Here is a 22,051-nt window from a genome sequence, read left to right on the forward strand (position 1 = left end):
GGACACACAGGGACGACTTCAGCTGGAAGAACTTCCATGTTCTGCTCTATAGAAGACAGCAACCCTCGTTCGTCACCTGTGTAGTGCAGCGATGTCGTCAGAGTGCTGGTGGCTGGCGTTTCCTGAACGGCGAACATGGACACGCCGCTGTGAGCCTCCACGGTGAAGGTGTAGTTGAGGTGGGCGTCCAGCTCGCTCACGGACACCCTGGTGTCGGTCAGGCCGGCGCTGGACGGGTCGTAGTGGATCTTGTCCCCGCACGGCTGGCAGGAGGAGCCCTCGCAACGTTGGCACTCCACGCTGTACGTGAGGTCCGTCCGACCGCCGCTGTCGTCTGGTGGACTCCAGAAGAGGAGGAGTTTTCCGGCGGAGAGTTGTGTGGTGGTGGCCGTGAGGTCTTTGGGAGCAGACGGGAGGCCTGAACAGAGGATGAACGTGGACGTTAGAAGTAGTTTCAGCTTTGTCAGAGCTGTCACACTTCCTTGTGTGACGTGTTGTGGAGCGCACTTGTGATTGGGTCAAGGAGCCTTGTTTTGATGGTTTTCCTGATGTGTTTCGATGTGACGAAGGCGGTAGTGACAGCTGAAACCGTCAGCAAGGTATGAATTCTCTCCACTGGATTTTTTTGTTTTGTCTAAAAAATATTTTTTTTACTTCAAACTTATGATTAAAAGCCAATTATTGTAGCGCATGGTCAAACAATACCGTTTGTGGCGACAAGCTACCACCAAGTGATTTAAAGGGGAAGGTGGATGGGAAGAAAACATTTTCTTGACAATGTTTTATACAGCTCCACTAGTCTAAATACGATATTCTGGTTAATGTTAGTGGAATATAAATTAAGCAGCAAAATCCCGCATATTTGATCAATATCAGAAGGCGGCCATTTTGCCACTTGCTGTCAAGTGAAAATGACATCACAGTTGCTCACAGCCCAGCTTCAGAAAACAGGTGAGCTGTGATTGCTCATTGCCTGAGCCCTGAGCAGCTGTGATGTCATTTTTTGTCAACAGCAAGTGGCAAAATGGCCGCCCTTGAGATGAATAAAAAGGCTGGATTTTGCTTCATAACTAATATTCACTCATAAAAAAAGTAATATTAATCAGAATGACATGTTTAGACTAGTGAAGTCACATATAACATATTATTGTCAAATGTTTTAACTCATTTACTCCCAACCATTTTCACTGAAGCAACCCCCTTCACTCCTCCGGCTGTTAACTGTATTTTGACAGATTTTGCAAGGCCCACATAATATTCTGTTCTATTGCTGTAAAAAAAGATTAGAATCTCCTCTTTAACGTATATTTCTATCCATTTCCGTTTAGAATATAGCTAAGTTTCATCATTATTCACAAATCTGTTTAAAACGGTGGGGGAAACAGCTTTTTGCTTCAAGTATTCTCTTTAGTTCAGAGGCTGAATCAAAGCCTTCTGTATGCTCTAGCATAAAAAAACATAAATGTATAAAGACGTCTTTGGGAGCATGGTGATACTTAAAATAGAACGTATTTATAGGTTTTTAGCAAATGAGTCAAAGTTGACTTCCACCTTAAGTAAATTTCTTCTTTCAGAAGTGCGTACGCAACTGGTAGCCATTTACCCAAGAAGTAGCTCTGTTTTAAGCAAGTTGGTGAACCTTGCTCTATGTATGAGTAAGTTGCCCAAAATGGCCGTCTTCTCATGTCCCTTGTGTCCTTTTGATTTCCAAACACAAGCACTTGTCCAAAACCCTAGTGAGACGCATAACCCGTCCCTATACTTTCTGTCCATATGAACTAGAAGTCACACTTGTTGGTGTGAGAAAAGAGATGAGGGCGTGTCATCACCTGAGCATGGTCCGGTGGGGGGGTCGCTGGGGGCCCGAAAGAAGCCATCCATGCAGGAACACAACAAAGCCCCCGAGCCCGGCCCCTGAGTGTTGGCAGGACACGGCTGACACTCCTCACCGGAAGCTTCCGCTTTGAAGAAGCCGGGTTGACATTCTGCATAGAAGAAGGAAAAAAAAAAAGAAGACATTTGCAAGTGTGATTTGAGGGAACCATCAAATGTGACACAGAAGCAGCCGGCCCGGCCTCCTTGAAGATTTCGCCAGTGTTGTGAACTTTTTACCTCGTGTGTGTGAGACAGCAAGCTTCAGTGGACGTGTCATTAGACAAAGGTCAAAGGTGACAAGAGATATGAGAAGGAAACGGGCTGTGCGGTGTTGACTCAAGTCATTACAACAGCGCTCCATCTCTGGAACAGCGCCACCGATACTTCTTCTCTTTGCAAACTGCCGCCACTCTTACAACAAACACAACCAGTCGTCCCGCATTCCACAGCAGGAAGACGAGTACCGTGCGAGGCTATAAGTTCCAGTCATGCTTGACTTAAAACACTGACATTCTTTGAAATGGCGACGTTCTGCCCATACAAATGTTCAACTTGCATTTGACAAGGCCAAAGGCATCTGTGTTATATTTACACTTCGCAATCTTGATCTGATACGTATTAAACATTGATCCTGCGTACACAAAGCCAAAATGATTTTTTAAAGATTTATTTTTTTTTTTTTTTTGCAGTATCAGTTTGAGAATTTTCACACACGAAAGAAAACAAACTGTAACCTTAGTGGGAGATATTGTAAAACTTAAGCTGGTGGAGAAAGTGAACTTGTTTCCAAAACAAACCATGTATCTTTTTTTATGTACCAAATGAAATTACTAGTGAGTTGTGACATTTGTAACGCTGTTTTCCCACGCTATGTAGCAATTTACCAACCACAGCCCCATTGTAGATTTCTTTGTGAAGAACGTTAAACTTGTCTGTCGTGGAAATCTGAAATGTCTTGCATGCTTTCAGCCGTTTATTGACAATAAAGCACAAACTGCTGGGAACTGCTGTTGGCCACAGCTCACACTTAAACACTCACACACATACTTAAGGTTTTGCGCCAACCAGCCTCAATCTAGCTCGCCAACATTACATGCCACCTCACCTGGTTCTGCAAATGATACAGATGCTACAGTATTTTCTCTACATTTTATGCTTGCAATTATTTTGTGTGCTCAAATACGTTTACAGTGTTTATTTAATTAAAAAAAACACTCCTGCAAAAAAAAGTTCTGTAGAAATAAAAATCAAAACAATTGAACATAAATTTAAAAAGAATATAAGGAACGAAGTTAAAAACAACAAATAAAACACAAAGGGCTCAAGTCTCGTGCTGTGTTGAACACCAAGGAATAACCACGTTGAGGGTTCAAAACAATAGCAGAATCTTAAAATCAACATTTAAGTGCACAGTCAGCCAGTTGAGGGAGGCCAGAATAGGAATGAAGTGCTCTTTTGTGTTCCGGTGAACAGCAGCATTTCGAACCAATTTCATTTAAGTCAGGACTGGCAGACAAAATTTTTCACCTTTGGACGCCTGCTGAAGTAAAAATTTGCACCAATTTGCTTGCTCTGTATTGATAATCACTATTGAATGGTGTCATCCTTGAAAGAATACTTGGGATTTGACACAAAAAAAGATGATATAACAGACAACTAAATATTATAAAAATAATTTTGAAATATTTTTTTTAAATGAGAGAATCAACAGAAGAAGAAAAAAACATTACATGTTTCATGAAACTGATTTGCAAAATATGGACTGCACTTCTGAAGCACTGACCTCATCTTGACACTACATTAATATGTAAATAAATAAAAATACACACACGTAAAAAAAAATAAAAATCTAAGCCTATTGTCCGACTCAAGTGAAGCCGATTTTTCCTTTCCCCCTCAAATTGCAGCCGGTGCGATGTGAAAATTGCAGCCAACTAGCTACATTGCGATGATTTGAATGTGATTTGATTGTTCAGCCCCATCTATAAGCCACAAAAGAGCACGCTGCATCATATCAGTAGCATTTACTCCTCGACACACAGCAGATGAGCTCCTGTGCAAAGGTGTACATTAACTTGGAAGAGCGGCTGGAGGAACAAAGACAACTAGTTTGCATGAAAAGAATGCGCTCGCATGTCAATCAAGCCTCCCATTAAGACAGAAGCTCCTCTGCCTCGGCCAGCTGCTTGGCTACTTATTAACCGGGCCTAAGCGAGGTGCCGCGGAGGATCCCGCGGCGGACTGACGAAAAGACAGGACAGACCCGACTCCAGCATTGAGAAGGGGAAGCAGCTGCCGCCTCCAACTCACATTCATAGCTCTACCTCTCCACACTCGTAATCCCCAAATTCCTTCCTCCCCTCTCCCCAGCTAAGCCATTAACGTTGCTATTCAGCGGCAAACAGCAGGCAAGGAGAATGCCACGCCATTCAAGTGCTAAGAGAGAAAGCCTTGCGAATGGGAGTTGCCCAAATGCCACATGGCAAGTGAAAAAAAAAAAAGGCAGGCTGGCCTCTTGTCTGCATCTTGTGTGACCTTACAGTCACATCGGGATGCATTCCAGTGAACGCCACGCAACAGGAGGTCTCAACCCAAACAAGCCACACTGCGACTCTGTCACATACATTCTGCAATGAGAAGAAAAGAGCTATTGACTTTGGAGTATCCATTATGGGACTGAAGAATTCCGTGTTTGTTCATGTAAGCGTATCTAGAAATAAATGATAGAAATAAAACCAAACACTGGGGTTTGCTATTGTCGTACCCAAAAACGTAAACAATTTATGTAGCCACCAGTCTTTGTCACAATTTGTGCGTAGACTACCGTCATGATAAGAGCGTCAATCCAAAAAGTTAAGGAGCGAAGTTTCGTGATGAACCGAAACTGCACTACAACCTTCACAGATTACATGAATTTGAACGGATGTTAACTTTGAAATGCTTGTACCGGTAGTTGTCCAACTATTTTCAGTACTTTGCTTTTACTTTTAAGTGTTAAATTAAAAAAGCCGAGTCATTAAAATTCACAACCGGTGTTTCATCCATGAATTGCCAAATAAATTTCAAGAAAGTCCACTTTTATACCTTTATTTGACTCCCAATCTTGTTGCAACACTCAATTTTGCTTCCCTCTGATGAAATATTTTTTGAAGCCTCAGTCGCAATAATAAAGTAGGCCTGCTGTTAATCCATTGTTAGTAGTGCTGGGCAGTAAACTGGTTCTCATCCTTTTCAACATTGCAGTTCTTAAAACACAAAAGGTGTGATCGTGAGGTGTGGTGAAGATAAAACAGTAGTGCGGCTAAAATGGATGGGCTGGAGACTGAAATGACAAGAAAACTTAAGTTGCAGAACAAGTAGAACATGATGACACAGAAGAACTTGTGCCAAAATGAGGATCTGTCTGACATGTGGAAGTTTTCTGACTTTAAAAAAATTCAACATCAACCATTAACTCTTTGACTGCCAGACGTTTTCAGAAAAGGGATGCCGTGGGTGCCAGCCAATTTTAAGCATTTTGACTGATCTTTCAAGGTCCATAGAAAATTATGCGTTTGGACTATGGAAACACACATACTGCCAAAACAAGATTGGACTCTCATCTTCCATCAGAAAAAAAAAGTTTGTTTCTACCTTATTCCGTTTTTGAGTAATCAACAATAGAAAATGGTTAGTTTCACCTGTTTTGAAAAAAACGTCTTTTAACGTCTTTGGCACTCCTCCATAGGATTTTACGAAACGTTATTTAACAATTTTGGCAGTCAAAGAGTTAACCAACCTATTTGCCCATTTTCAGTTGACAGCAAGTGGCAAAATGGATCATTTACTTTGAAACATAAACTGATATATATGGTTTTGGTTATACCACCCTCACTAATTATTGTCATCTTTGTTCTGAAATCAAGAGCATCTCTGAGTTGTAGCACTTGCATGGAATTTCTCAGAGGTAGCCTCTCCAACAGCAAGTTTTAAACTTAAATCCCCCATTGAAATGAATGGCGGGCGACCAGGGGTCGAAATCCCCCATTGAAATGAATGGCGGGCGACCAGGGGTCAAGTTTTTTCGTCTGCTGTTCTTCCTGGCTCTTCTAGTAGGTTTTGAGCACACGTTGTCTAACCAAGCCACTACTGAGTGTGACTATCCGACATATTTACCAAGAGGATTCTTCGACAACAGTGCACGGAAGCTTCCTGAGTCCACGTAGAAGGCGGATTGTTTTCAGGACATGACAGGAAGCAGGAAGCGTGAAGCTGACGCAGCGCTTCCTTCCTTCCTCAAGGGTTCAATGAAAGTAAGAAAACACAGCGAGTGTGTCCAAGTGAAGCAGCAGCATTGAGTCAAAGTCTGGAGATGAGGAAAGCGTAGCTGTGTTGACCTGACAACGCAGGCCCAAAACCCAAAGGAAGACTCCTGATATGAACATGAACAAAAACCCTCCAAACATCTGATGAACTTATGGCCCCCATTTTCCCCTCCTTAGCGCTCCAAAGTGAAGTGCTGTTTGTCATTTGAGAGGCCCCCGCCAGCCTCCAGCCGCTGTGTTTGTTTATTGAAGCTGAGTGCAAAAAGGGGCCTGTTCCATTCTGGTCCAGGAGCTGGAGCCACGACGTGCCCCTCCTGGTGCGTCTGCACAAGTTAAGATGGATGAGATGGTGACAGTGATGAATGCATGCTCGGATAGATGGATGAATGGCTAACATGGAGACTTGACAAGGTAAATTGCCCCCGAGACCCGAGGCGTAAGTGGTAGGGGGGCCCCACAATGGAGTTTGGCAGTAAGGTCATGTGTGCCTGAGGGCAGCGGTGAGTTAAAGTGTGCGTGGCTTCCACAGGCCCAAGTAAAACAAACTCATGTTCGCTGCGAGGAGGGGCGAAATGGGTCGAAGTATGGCCAAGGAACACAAAAACACATTGAACCAATGAGTACAAATAAATGTGTAAATCATTATCACCGACCGCTCCGTTCCTCAGCTACTTGAATCCATCACGGCAATATGTCACGTCATCCTGCTTGAGCGAATGCAGGGTGACAACACGCCATTGCGTGGAAGAACAATGGGTCTCTCTGTTGGGGGAGGTTCCATGGGGTAGAAGATGGTGGTAGGTAGAGGACGGTGCATGAACGGGGGTCGGTCATTAGCCAAAAGGATTAGCAGCTGTAAGGGCATTACATCTGTTTCACAATTGCACTCGGGCTTTCATGTGGCTTTGAACAAACGCAATCCATTCTCTTACCGCCTTTCTTCTCTCGGACCACCGACAACAGGGGCAAGCTGGATCCACCCATTGAAAAGAGATGTTCCAAAGTAAATCCACCTCTTTGAAGGGGGGTAAAGAATAGAATGACTGGCTTGGTCCAACCAAAAGATGACTTTTTAAGAAGCGTGGAAATTTGACTAAACAGGCCCCAAAAAAAGTCATTGTGAAGCTAACAACCACAGATAATAAGTTGAGCTATTGCAACTTGTCTACAGTTAATAAGACCCGACGAGACGAAAAGATTATGAGAGAGGCCTTAGGTGGTGTTGGTGTAGTGCTTAAACAAGACTTCTGGGAATTTTTGGGATAAATATGCAAATTGTGCTTACAAAGAATGGCTGCTATAAGCAGCAATAGTTGTAATATGTCACATTAACGAAAATGCCACCCATCACTTTTTGACAAATTCAGGAAAACGTTAATATATTACTATATTTCTGTCTTGAGATTAATGTTTGCAACCCAGCTGGTTAACGTGTTTACAACTGGTGAAATAAATAGTACAGACTTACTACCGAGGAAGCTTTAACTAGCATGGCTAACATCAGATCTGAAACTACTGAGGAAGCTATAACTAGCATGCTAACAAATTCAGGTAAACGCTAATACATTACTATATTTCAGTCTTGAGATTCATGTTTGCAACCCAGCTGGTTAACTTGTTTACAACTTGTGAAATAAATAGTACAAACTTACTACCGAGGAAGCTATAACTAGCATGGCTAACATCGGATCTGAAACTACTGAGGAAGTTATAGCTAGCATGCTAACATCAGCTCATTTCAGATGTAGCATTACTTCACAAAGTGGAAAAGAGCAGCGATTATGTAGCTACTTATTTTCTGAGAAATAAGTGTCTACAGCTATACTACATTTTTATTTTATTTAGAAAAATTCAATGTGTTTCTATGTTTACAATGTATATGTGAAGTGCGCTCAAAGGGAAATGAATGAAATAACATCAATGTTTTCAATTTAAAAAATGTGTCTCTTGGATGTTTTTTAGCTTGTTGACAACGATCTTTCCAAAACGATGTAAGCCAGGCAACCCGTGTTGTAACTTGTACATGGAATGTAGCAATGGTGGGGAATAAAGCAAGTTTGGTTTTGTGTTCAAATTTGCTCTGCTCATTTGATCAAGCGAACAAGCAGTCAGCCAGGTGGCAAACACGGCAGCGGTTTTCTCCCTGGTGCCCTCAACTTCCTGGTAAAATGCACCAATAAAAATCAATGAAAGTAGCTGAGCGTGGCCGGTCACAATAGAAAGCCCTGAGCCCAACGGGTCGGGGAGTCAACCAGGGATTAGGTGGCCTCCGGTTTCCGCTCGTCCTGTTGGCAGTGACGGGTGGCTGGCTGTTGTCAGATGAGGAGATGAATGACACACTGGGAAGGAAAGTGCTGAGCTCACCTCACACAGCAGAACAACACAATGCGCTTCACATTGCAGTGAAGGACCCCCGCTCCCCGCGCCGCCACCACAAACACACATCCATAACATATAATAACATTCCCGACTTCTCTTCTACCAGAAAAACGCAGCCAATAACAATTTGTACTGAAGAAACCACATCAATACATCTCACAAAATCAACGTTATTCTATACGGAAAACGCGCACACCCAGCAAAGCTCGAGAAACCGCAACTCCGACAACATCAGACGCATTTGCGGGTATTTTTCTTTTGTAATTTTGTAGGTTTTACACAAATTATGTCTTGGCTACACTGCTTGAAGGATGTGTATGCTAGATTTTTTTTTGCCCAATCAGATTTCAGCCACTACGTGTGGCCGTGTCAACGTTATCTGCCCAAAGCCTTCATAATCTGTAGAAGTAGAAACAATTACAATCGTACACTTGTGATTCATTCCCATGAACAAACTCGGAAAATTGCGGGAATTTTGAAAGTCTAGTTATCCCGCATAATTATTATCTTGATATCTTACTATCTCTGGTGCGTTTGGTTTGTTATGACATGATCGGTTATTAGATAAATATTTATTTAAAATACATCTAGATAATGATTGTGGTAAAGTTATGTGCTGCATATGGATGGAATATTTTTCTATTTCACATGAATGGGGGGTGAGTTGTGGATGGCCCCCCTGAGGATCCATAGATATAATGTAATGTTCCCAACATTTATTGTGTAGATCTCAAATCCAATTCAAACCTCAGCAATATACTATGCAAATAAACATGGCCGATATTATATTTAATCCACTATACATTATTATGCTTTTAATCTTAGAGGCCCCTCCTCTTGGCTGACACGTGTTAGCGTATATGTCCTGGGTGTGGCTGTGTTTGACATTTTCTCTCTAGGCACTTATTAATTTGCTATGCTTGTCAGAATTGTAGCTTATTCGCCAGCATGGGGGGCGATGAGTTACATTTTGAGGAACGGCTATGCACCATGTTGGCCACGCTAGCCAGCTGCAACCGCAGAACCGAATGAGATGCGCGTGTCGACGTACTAAAAGCCAGATTTTTATACTGAACAATACGTAAAAACATTAACAAACATCAAAGAGTCAATTTATAGTCAGCCGATCACAAGCCATGGTATCTACTTTGTACATGATACAATCTCGCTCCTCTCCTGAACTTTTTTTTTTTTTTTTTTCCAGCAGAACATATGTCAACTCCCTGTAACAAAATATGGACAAATCGGAACACATGGTATCTCTGGTTCACGACAGTCTAACCCAGGAGCAGACTTGATGATTTCCCATGTGGGAATTTTCTTTGAAATTGTGCTCAACATTCCACTGTTGTGTATTCACAGCATATAATTAAATAAATTTTTGCTCGTGCAGGTTGATACACCTTCGGTCATGCGAGAGCTCCAATTATTACACAACTGAAACAGAAAGCAACATAAAAGCCATCAGTTTATTGGTGCATTTCCTGTTGGCTTGTGGGCAGCGACATGACATGACTTGCTTGAAAGCACCTTTATCGTCCTCCCATTATTTCAAAAGCAACTCCCTCGCCCATCAGGCAGATTCTACCTTGGCATCAAACCTGAAGAAACCATCCTTAAATGTAAACAAAGGGCACAATGTGCATCTATCAGCGCCATGAAGAAAATCTCAATCTAGCAATCATTTGACACGACATCCAGCAGGTCAAGCCAATCGGCCATGTTCACGCCCGAGCTGATAGTGAAATGGTGTAACACTTGGTCTTATTGAGTTGAAGGGATTATAAAGACAACAGTTGGCTCGACGCAGAAAAAAATGGCCGTGAATCACCTAATGTTATCAAGATGTTTCCAAACAGACTTCCTTGCTCAAATCCCACAGTTATCACAGCCCTTTAGGACAAGAAAAACCCTTGCAGTTAATTTTGCACCCAGACAAAATGACAGTATTCACCACTTAAGCAGTCCCTAAACTTCAATGACGAATAGTTTCATTTATTTTTTTACATGAACTGTCACAAGTAAACTGCAAAATGTTAAAACACAACACAGAGAAAACTAGCACTTTGGAAGCAACCCACTCACACATACAAAGCTAGCTAGCGGCTAGCACTAGAAGCAAAAAAAAAAAAAAAAGTTACACATTCATACATTCAGCCTGTGAGCCTTCTCGTCAAACAAATGGGCTCAACTGACACCAGTCACATAAGGCTATAATGACTTAAAAGAGTTGGTCAACACAAAGTTGGTCAACACTAGCTTCTATCAAACTAACAGCAAGGGGAGAAAAATACAGAATGAAGTGAAGTAGTAGCCAACCAAAATGAACAATGGAAGCAACACTTGTGCTCAGTCATCCATGTGATTTTAGACCTTTCATGACACTCAAATACTCTGGACAGTATTTGGAGCATCAATAGGCTGGCCACTTCCATGAGTTCAAAAAGAAGGACATATTTTAAAAAAGTGTTTCCTTGCTTTAACGCAAAGCTTCACTTTTCACGGCCTCGCTGTTTTGCATAAAAATTGTTTTTGTGGTGTTTTTTTTTACGGTAATATACTTATAAACAGAAACTGTGACACCAGTCTCAGCTGCTTTTGGCCAGGAAATTGTGCTCTTTAGTCCATTCAATATTAAAAGATGCATTTTTGCTAGCGCTGCCTTTTTGCTGCCCTTTGAGGAAATGACGTATAGACAGATAGCCACACGTGGAGATTTGTTAACATTTATTGAACCAATGATATACGAGATTTTCACTCTTGGCCAATACAGACCAGTTGTGACAAAACGGGGGTGGGGCTGATGTTGGGTCTGAAAAGTAGGGCCGGCCGGCCGGCCTAAATCCGGACGCCTGGCCACCCTAAACATCACCATATTGTTACTGCCTTTCGTGAGTCTGCTTACTCCACGCTAATTTTCTGTACATTTTGGAGGAGCATATTTTGCGGTATAGATATATGAAAAAGTACCTTTGTAGTTTAAATTTCTACTAGAGTTGCAAGCTTGCTGGAATTTTCAAAGTCGGAAACTGGATTACAAGTCATCACACGGTTGATTATTTGCGTGGTGCTGCAAGCCAAAATATGAGATGCAAGTGAGTTGAATGCACCGCCACTCCTTTTGTATGAATGTCTGCTTGTTACAAAACAAAATGATTATACTTGTACTTGAATATGATACCCTTCCATTAAATTACCCTCCATTCCCAGTTAATTCACATAATGGCCACGGAAAGTCTCCAATTTAGAATATGTCCTAATTTCCGGAGATTTAGTGTAAATTTTCTACCCTTTGCAAATTGCAACCCTAATTTCTACTATGCTTGAATGTGGTGAGGAGAAGCGAGCAGCGGTCCTCTAAATGCTCCCATCAGGGCCGCACGAAGGATGTTCAAACTCCTCTGGTGTCATATTCATGACTCCTGTGCCCCGGCCCCAAAATAACCAGCCAACTTTGTTTGGCAGCTTGTTACCCTCAGGCGCCAGTGCATGTCTTTGCGTGGAAATAAGGATGGGAATATGCAGAGATGGGAAGATGGGACTCTTAAAATAAATACACTACCAGAGGGAACATAGCAATAGACACGAGACAAGCTGTGAGGAGAGGTAGCCGTTGTACAAAAGGGAAGGGGGAGGGGGGGGGAGCACACAAGACCAGTAGTTATTGAAACACACCCAAGTCAATTACTAGCCATTCACATCATTCACCACAAAAGTCAAACTTTGTCGTTGCGTCATCCGAGGATGAGTGTGGAGACTGAGACTTGAGTGGAAAATTAGGAGACACAGAAAATAGTTTACAGGAATTCTCTGGTTAGATCCAATAATCACTTTACTGGAACCCGACTAAGGCTCCGGCTCGTCCGGGATTCTAATTCTGCGCTCGGCAGTCCCAAATATTTCTCATTGTGTGTTCCGGAATAAAAACCTTGACCTGGGATTAAGTGTGATGAGGCCGATGAGCTGAGGACCCAGAGGGCTAAACACAATCCCAAAGTCCAGCAGCCAAGACCGTGTATGCGCCATCTCGCTAATGATAAGGCCTTCTATTGTAGCAGGAAGGATTATGGGCAAGGAAGGACGCGATGGAAAATAAAGAAACAGGGTGGGCCAACCATTTAATTGCAAATGGATGCACAGTGGTGACTTGTGATATGAATTTAAATAGTTCCATGACCACACTTGCCGTATCTCAAAGCACTCATATCTCAAGTCATCTTAACCCATTGAAACTAATGGAAATGCCACCGATCCGTTCCAGTCTCCCAAGAATAACATTTTGTAATGTGTTTTAATAAACATAAGTAAATATCGTGGAATCTCAAGTTATGAATGTTTGTTTTGATGAACAGTTTAGGATACACACAATTTTTATGTAAAATGATTTCTATTCATATGATTTTTGGTACACAAATGGTCTTGGCATGGACGAATGGAGGAGGGATCTATGGTGTGCTTTTTCTTGCGCTGCGTAACCATTATTAGCAATATGCATAACACATTGCTGTAAAGGGGAAACTGTATGTATGTATGTAAGGCGCAAAACAGTTGCATGTATGCATCCAGAAGTTCCGCATTTGCATCCTAGCATCATCCAATCACAAATGATTGACATGGTAGCCTAGAAGTTCATCCGAAGAAGTTCCAAGAATTTTACTACTATTGTTGTTAGTTAAAATCAGATTTGTTAACAATTTTATTTACTGTGGCAGTACGAGTGGGCTACCACGTTAAAAAGGATAACATATTTGTGAGGAGCGTGTTAATAAACATTTAGTCAACGTCTTGATTTATCTTCAACTTGACGGTCACGGTTGTAAGAGCCAAAATAAACCGTGTGTTTTCATTCCAAACAATTTGGCTGACAGACATGAGTTGCAGTTTATAAATGTGATAAAATTCTTCGCAGTCCATCGGTGGCGTCTGTCATCCCACCAAGAAAGATTCCCTGTTGAGTAAATGCGCGCATGAGACATCCACAAATGTTTGAAGAGCAGATGGAGAGCAAAAGCAGACATTTCCACCCTCATCTCCAACTTCCTTTATGTGTCTCTGAGCTCCCATTTGACTCCAACTTGGATTTGCCGCGTTTACTCATTTTTATGGGAGGTCTTGACCCAACATCGACACCCCCGCCGCCGCCCCCACCGCCGCCGCCAAGCACTACCAGCGTGCCTGGGAAGGAGGCTGCTCTTCGGCAAACGGATCAGGAATGCACTGGGGAGGTGAACGGGAAACAGAGCGCCTCATTGTTCTCCTACCTTTACATTCCAGGCTCTGTTTTAAAATCACGGCCCTCCAAATACAACCTCTCGCTCACTTTTGTGAAGTTCTCCTCTCATTCCTACCCGCCTCCTCCCCCCTCGTCATCTCACCTGGCACTTTTCCCCGCTGCTAAAAATGATGCACTGACAGTGAACTTTAGCACTTTTGCGCAATCGGGAGGGAATACTTAAGTGCAAATCTATTACAGGCATGCAGGATTCAGAGTGCACTTGGTGTATGCATACTGTGCGTGTGTGTTTACAGCGGCCTCTTCCTAGAAAAGGAATAATTTGGACTGATGGGTGTCATGAGGTATTCAGTCACCTGAACGGGCCTGTCGGTGCATGCACAACACACCTTAAGAGCTGCGACCCGCGACATTGCTGAAGACTAATCTGCTTTTCCACTGCACAGTGAAAAAGAGAGAGAGCTCAAATTTTACAGTCAAAACTGGCAAATGTGGTTGCTAGAATTTGACCGCAACAAATACAGCGGAAAACGTTCTTGTATTAGGGTAACCCCTTATTAGTACAGTGATACCTTGACTTACAAATTGGATTTGTTCCGAGACCAGAATCAAAGCCGTTTCAATCCGTAAAAATGCAAATTAACTGGTGTACAATAAACCTCACTTTCACTTTTTTTTTTCAGATTCATTCTATTTTTAGCCACTAATAGGTGGCCCTCTATCGTGTTTAACACAGTGTAAACTTTTAAGAATAGAAAACAGGAAGTGCTTCAAGATCAGCCCCATTTTTGCTGAAGAGGTTAGAAAGAGATTACTCAATCCTTTACCATCCTGCTTTATAGGCCTACAGATAGCAAGCGCTGTTGGATCATTTTATAAGGTACAGTTTATGATTATTGCACATTGTGAGATTTTAAGATTGTTTGGACAAAAAAAGGATTTGACTACTGTAACAATGTTACACTGTTTTTCAATATTTTTGTCATATCTATTGCTCTGCTACTGTAAATGTCTCTCAAAATAAATGTTCATTCCTTTAAAGTATGTTTAAAGACCTTTAAAAAATAAGTGCCGTAAATGCTATAAAAAGTGGTCTGAAACATACTGTAATTAAATCAAATTAATGGTTAGGGTATCAAAGTAGATGTTCAGGACAGTCTTAGTGTATCGTATTTAGATTTTCAAACTAGATTATTTAGGTTTTGAAGCAAGTGTTGGGCTTTCAAGACAGGATTTGGTTTTGAAGTACATAGTAACCAATTTGTGAAAGACTTGAGATTCCTATAACTTGCGTTCAGTCTGGGGACTTTTGCAATCCTTGACTTGAAATCACTTCAGGTAGAAAGAAAGTGAAGTATCAAGAAGTTTGAAAATATATATACAAAAATGTGCACTTCTAAAAGTGTTTCCCACAAGTTGAACTTCTTCAAATGACCATGGCGGATGGAAGGCGCACACATCCTCATCCTCTCGTCTGTGCTTCCCGGTCAGGGATGATGTTGGAACATGTAGCATTCCTTCCATTGCAGAGGAGCCACGTTAGCCAAAGGGTGAATTCCACCGAGCGATGAGAATAACGCCCATGACAAACATACGCAGCAAACGACAGTATAGCAACCCAAACAAACAGTCGAGCCAAATGGACGGTGCGAAGAGACAACTCGCATGCGAACGACATATCCGGAGGGTCCATTCCAGCGCTTACCTTGACACACGTCTTGGACTTTTTCATGGCCCGCTTTGCACTCGCAATGGCCGACCCGCACCACCCAATCTCCATCCACGGTGCAGTACACGCGAGGCAGCTCCTGGCTGATGGCGTTCTCCACGCATATTCCGTTCACCTCCCTCAGAGCCTGGTTCTCGCCGCCGGCCACCGTTTCGGGGAAGGACGCCAGGCTCATGACTGTGGCGGGGCACGTTTTGTAGTAAACCCTGACCGACAGAAGAGCCACGCAGGCGCCGATGTCTTGAAAAGCCAAGTAGAAGCCTTTCCGAGAGAGGTTCTCCACCACCCGAGTCTCGGTGTTGATCCGCAGCTCGTTCTTGCTGGTGATCTCGTCGGGGGCGACGGTGGTCACTTTCTTGAACTGACCCTTGCGGAAGGTGGTGCCCACGTCCACGTCCGACTCAGAAGTGAAAAGGTTGAAGGTTTCCTTACAGGTCATGGACGCGCCGTCGAAGGAGTTGCAGTCGCGTACGATGAACTGGAGCTCCACGAAGACCCGCGAGGCTGACGGTCGCCGCTGGATGAAAGTGGTGCGCAGCCAGTTGTCTTGCTCACGTTCGCCGACGTTGCAAACGGAATAGGTGTAAAACTGAGAGCCGTTTAGGGTCCGTTGGACGACCTCCCACTGAAAGACAACACAAAAGAGTTGAGACCTTTGACCATGAAATGGACACAAGTCATCAAGTGTTTTAAATACTTGAATGGGAGCTGGACTTGTGTTTTAATGTTATATTTATTGGGACATAGAAAGGAAAATTTACTTTTTAACTCATTTGCTCCCAAAAATGTTAATTGCCATGGTCCCAAAAACATATTTTTTTTTATGCTAAAGCATACAGAAGGCTTTGATGCAGCCTCTGGCCTGAAGATGTCGGTTAAAGCAATGGAAGTTATTACAAAAACGGCCAGCAGGTGGCAACAGAGTACTGTACAAGAGATCAACCAGGGCCATGTTGCAAAAAAGCTCTCTTCCCGTGTTTTGAACATGTTTTTGAATAATTAAGAAAACTTAGCTATATTCTAGTGCTAATTGCTACCAAACGGAAAAAAATATATACTGTTTCCCTGATGAAAGAGACTCTAATCTTTTGGTAGGTTCCATAGTTTTACAGCAATAGAACACAATATTCTGTAGGGCATACAAAATCAGTCAAAATCCAGTAAAACAGCCGGGAGCGAAGGGGGTTGCTTCTGTGAAAATGGCTGGGAGTGAATGAGTTAATAGCTTGGGTCCATATGTGAAATTTAACAAATCTCAAAAGTCACACTTTTGCTCCACTGTTACATAATGGGGCTCATTTCCATAACAACCGCCTCCATGCCAACTTTCTCTCCATTACTTGGCAGCTGGCTGGTTGAAGATCCAGATGCATTTTCAAGCTATGGCCAGAATCTGAAAATCTTGCAGAAGCGGAGAGTTGCACAGTTTTGACGGATGCACACATTTTTTGGCGTTAATTTTCGACACTTTCACTTGATTACTCCATGTTGACATTGTGACCCGAGGGGTCGGGGGAAGGGTGTGAATTTGACTATAAAGTCTTATTTTGTTGCTGTTGACAAAAAGCCTGTCACAGACATGTTATTACGACACCTGGAAATAGTTTTAAATTGTGAAAAAAAAAATGTCTCCTTTCATCAGAATGATGATGCCTGGATGTGTTTTCATAGCGGAGGTCAACTCCGTTTCCATAGCTGATGTCATGTCGGCCTTCTTTGGACAGTACCTCAATCATAATTACACTCATCCCCATTACAAACATTTGAGGTGCGGATTCGATTCCTACTTTAATGTAGTATGACTGACAGCCTACCACATACAATGGTTCAATCGCTACAGTCTAAACCTGGATTTCATTTCCTTCACAGCAGTAATTAACGTCACGGCAACCCGGAAAAATGGATACAGTGTTCATTCAGTTTTCTCTAACACGAATCCTGTGCTGAACCAACAAAGCGTGAGAAAGCACTGCAAGGTCCCACATTATTTCCAGTCAGTTTTCCGACGCTGCTTATACTGTACACTAAAAGTTGCCACAAATATTTCTGGAAAAGCCACAACATGTTTGAACACAGCCTTGGCTCGAGGAACAAGTAGCCCCACGGGGCCTTTTTAAGGCAAGCTAGGTATGCACTTTTGTACACAAACTAGCTGTGTAAAATGTGCGTGACCACCCCTGGTATACAAAGTGAAATAAAAGTAGCATTTAAAGCAGGAGAGTTGAGCAGAAGGACCACACATTTGAGTCACCAGCACATAAAAAAACGAGCCTATTTACAGAGAATTGGACCGCTCAATTACTGTAAAACCGCATTATGGAAGTGGACAAACACGCATCTTATAGCAGCATTTGTGTGGAACAATGAAGCCATTTTCATTTGGCTTTTGAAGCGGTATCTGTGAGCATTAAAAAGCCCCCCCCTCTGGAAAAAGGAGGCAGACCTTAAAAAGTTAATTGCTTGCTAACATACAATTGTGCATGCCGAGCTTCCAAACCGCAAGAAGCCACAAGTATTCCCAGTTCAGGGCGAGCTGCTATTCTGTCTGCCTCCGCTTTGCTGGAGCCCAGACTTGCTCGGAGGGCAACTTCAACCCCTTCCTTCTCGGACGCGAAGCCAACAAGTGGCACATTTGACACAAAGGCCGAGACCTTTCACAAGCACACCACACACGTCAAATGGTCAAATATTTCACACAAGCAAGGCTTGGCCCTTCCTGTGCAAAGTCTCCGTGCGGGCAAATTCCAAGTGAGTAAAACGTGTGGGTGCCGGCAGAGCGATACTCACCCCGGGCTTGTCTCCCTGCTCCAAAGGCCAAGTCAACCAGCCCAGCTCGCCTCCTGTGGCCTTCATGTCCAAAAGCACCTCTGTGTGTGGAGACAACACAATGTCATGAGCTGTAAGTTGGACTTTTCAACATGTGTCTACACTGTGGGCCACATGGAAGGTATGGCTTCCCTCAGGAAGGCTTTTATGACCATGAAACTCATATAAATTTATAATCACCTCATATTACGTAACACACAATTGGCTATGCATTTCACTGTTAATATGAACAAATTGAATTTTAATAACTAAATATAGTAGTGTAATGTTCGATTTATGTTAAGGAGAAATGAAAGGAATTAAAGCTAGCAGTTTTTGAGGGCAGAATTGATATCAAAATGAAAAAACTATTTAGCAACATTTTTGCTTCAGTGGGTCAACAACGTTATGGCAGGCCAGATCTGATCCCAAGCCCTTGACTGAACACATCGATGTTCAATTATTCAGTCCTTCCATAGTGTTCAGATTTTTAAAACTACATTTTAAAAGGTGATAGTCAATTACAAAACGAAGTAACTACTGTACACAAAAGACGTTAAGTACAGATATAATATCACGGACAATTCAAGTATTTAAAGCTAGCTAGTTATAGAGTATATGAAAGCGGCGTGCTGCTGACACTTCCAAAGTTTCTTGTACGTACTCCGCGTGGCGCACGTTCGATTCCTGGCACGGGTTAAGTTTGAACTTTGAATGAGTCCGGTACACTCACCTTCTTTGCTTTGCAGGGTGACGAGGATGCCGTTAATGAGCACATAAGTGAATATTGAGAACGGTCGGACTCCTGTGAAAACGTCCATTTGCTCCACTTGCTCGCTCGTTCTGCGCTCCTGAGCTGCGACTGACCCGACTGTGGAGCGCCGCTTTGCATACACTCGCACACGCGCGCGCACTCATTCACAAAGCAGAAACGCCTGCATGCTGGAATGTGCGCGTGTGTGCGTGGGAGGAGAAGGAGGAGGAGGAGGAGGAGGAGGAAGACGACTCCTGAGAAACTTTTGCCGCTGCTGCATTCAAGAACCGTCGGAAATGTCGTTGCACAAAGCAGATGACGAGGTTTATTTATTTAATAACTTATATACTTAATAATTTATTTCGACCACAGGTGACCCCAACTTTTTCGTGCTCAAGCGTAAACTTTTTAATATTTTGAATTACTGTAGTAATTATCACAAAGCAATCACCCATCCATCTATCCATTTTACATACCACTTATCCTCATTAGGGTCACGAGGTCATCGTGAGACAAGCCCAGTTGACAAAAGAATAGAATAGAAACCGATAGGGTGGCCCTCTGGTTAGCACATCTGCCTCACAGTTCAGAGGTCACTGGTTGAAAACGGACTCCGGCTTTCCAGTGCTGAGTTTGCATGCTCTCCCTGTGCTATACTAAGTCTTCTTCCCGCAATCCAAAATGTATGTTAGGTTCATAGAAAACTTTCAAATGTCCTATAAGTGCCCTGCGATTGGCTGGTGATTAGTCACAGTCACATAGTTGTAAATAGCTGAGACAGCACTCGAGAAATGACATTCTGCTACACTGTAAAGTAGCCATGTTGTGCTCAGACATCTTGTATTACAATGCACGTTGACTAGCCGTTACGCCTCTCAAACTATTACTGTATACGGGTCAGTGGAAGTTCAGTATGATATCTCATGCCAAAGAGCTCTCAGAGGATTAAAATAAAAGAATTGTAAGGTAAAATGGAATATAATACACATAATGACAATGGGCCAAATTTGAACATTTTACCTCACTTGCAACCAAAGGTCAGATTGACTGTCTGTTAGCGAGAGCCACTACATCGTGATAACTTACATTGATGTTTCTGCATCTGGCAATTTATTATTATATTATATTATTAGTATGGGATTTTTTTTTTAATGGGCTTTAGGTGAACTGATGAATACACACACGCTTGCACGCACGCACGCACACACACACACACACGCACATACACATACTCACCCACATACAAAAAAAAAGGGCATATATATATATATATATATATATACAGTATATGTGTGTATATGTGTATATATATATATATGTATATGTATTTAAAAAAAATATATATTAAATTTTTTTTAATTGATTTGTTGGGATTTTTTTTTTTAAAAAAAAGGAGAGCAATGATGATGTCAAATCGAATAAACAATACTGAGCTCTCCTGTAAAAAAAAAAAGTCAGATTGACTCGATTCTCTGATGTCCCTGAAAGATTATGCCCTGTGCTATACTGCCTGACAGATCAGTCTTTGCATTACAACAGCCAATTGATTGGTTAAGAAGTTAAGATTAAAAAAAAAAAAAAAACACTGAGCGTTTAGCTTGCATAAGAGAAATCACCAGGAAGGCCCTGCTGATGAATGAAAAATGGTAATGGAATGAAAAGCACAGCATTCCAAAGATACCTATTGTATTATGACTCAGTTCCCCACCCTTCCTTCCTGCCACTGAAATGGGGAACACCACCAACAAAGTTAAGGTTGTTCACATGCCGCAACAATAATTGGTAAAATCTCTTTATCTGAGCGTAAACAGCTACTGCTGCTAGGAGATGATGCTATCAATATTGTACTTAGCTGTAGAAGTGGTGAAAGTGTTTTGTTTGCGGTCAAAACACTTTTTTTTTCATTATCAGATGTGAGGGCTGATTCATGTGGCCATTGAAAGTGCTTTCCACTCCCTCTCAACAAGCCAGCCTGCTCCTGTTGGTCAAAATCACTCAAATGGAACTTCTTTTTTTTTTATGGCGTCATAAAACCGAGGTTCAACTTTTTGGCCATAATTCCAAAAGGTATGTTTGGTGCAAACAACATAAAAATAACGCCATAAGTGGCAGAATCATGGGGTCTTAATGATAGGAATTATTACAAGTTTGAATCAGTGCAAGCACAAAATCTTTAGGCTTCTGTTCGAAAGCAACGACAAAAAAATGTCAGGAAAAGCCTACTAGAACAGCTGAGCTTGAATTGGCGGGTGTGTGCCGAGTCCAATTTAACACGAGTTTGAACATGATTGGTTCATTCTGAACACAGCCACATCATGGTTAAACCAGGGTGTGCATACTTCTGCAACCACATTTAAGTTGTATATCTTACTTCCACTCTCAGGATTAAAAAATAAAATATTTTAACTGATTGTACTGCTTATTTGCCACATAATTGGTAGGAAAAGATTTTTTTTTTTTTGCCTTATTTTGCATATCTATCATTTGAACAGGGTGTGTAGACTTTTTATATCCACTGTATATAATTATGGACCCTATTTTGAGTAAGTAACTAATTGAGTTCATGCCATTAAGAGACAGTGGAGGAATAAATGTGAATTTTAGATACAAAGTTGTTGTTTTTTTAATCAATACAAAATTGCTACCTTGTAGCATGGCTGCTATTATTTAAATTAATATTCAGAAATGCAGAGTGGATTGCAGTCTTTAATCCCTTGCGTGCTTTGTACAGTATTCCTCCAAAATACAAAGACGAGGACAGGAAGGGACAATAGTTGGGCTTGTGCATGCACAACTGTTTGCCCCGGTGAAAGGATCCAGTGGAGGGAGATGGAGCTTTGTTGTGCCCGTCTCGACATACAGAGGCACAATCGGAGTGACAGGCGCAGAGAAATGGATTCATACCAGCATAATGGACACTCTCAATAGCAGCTGGCCCACTAATAGCCTGTCATAACTTATGAGAATTATCC

The 22,051-nt window shown here is 42.1% G+C and overlaps 1 protein-coding gene and 1 long non-coding RNA gene across 3 annotated transcripts in view; one reads left to right on the forward strand and one right to left on the reverse strand.

Annotated features, from left to right (window-relative positions):
* The window catches only part of epha2b (eph receptor A2 b), a 31,053-nt gene extending 11,832 nt beyond the window's left edge, over nt 1-19,221 (reverse strand). For both annotated transcript variants that reach the window (XM_077567880.1, XM_077567871.1), the window contains exons 1-5: nt 19,059-19,221; nt 18,308-18,387; nt 15,497-16,145; nt 1,830-1,985; nt 77-418 (exon numbers count right to left, since the gene is read on the reverse strand). In XM_077567880.1, the coding sequence (XP_077424006.1) occupies nt 77-418; nt 1,830-1,985; nt 15,497-16,145; nt 18,308-18,387; nt 19,059-19,146 (1,315 nt within the window). In that variant the 5' untranslated portion in view covers nt 19,147-19,221. The remainder of the gene's footprint in view (nt 1-76; nt 419-1,829; nt 1,986-15,496; nt 16,146-18,307; nt 18,388-19,058) is intronic.
* Nucleotides 301-14,832, forward strand: LOC144053437 (uncharacterized). Its single transcript, XR_013294419.1, has 2 exons — nt 301-599; nt 1,783-14,832. It is a non-coding gene; the product is annotated as an uncharacterized LOC144053437 (long non-coding RNA).
* Nucleotides 19,222-22,051: the final 2,830 nt, after the last annotated feature.

The sequence above is a fragment of the Vanacampus margaritifer genome, chromosome 1, assembly GCF_051991255.1.
Source record: "Vanacampus margaritifer isolate UIUO_Vmar chromosome 1, RoL_Vmar_1.0, whole genome shotgun sequence".
Lineage (NCBI taxonomy): Eukaryota > Metazoa > Chordata > Actinopteri > Syngnathiformes > Syngnathidae > Vanacampus > Vanacampus margaritifer.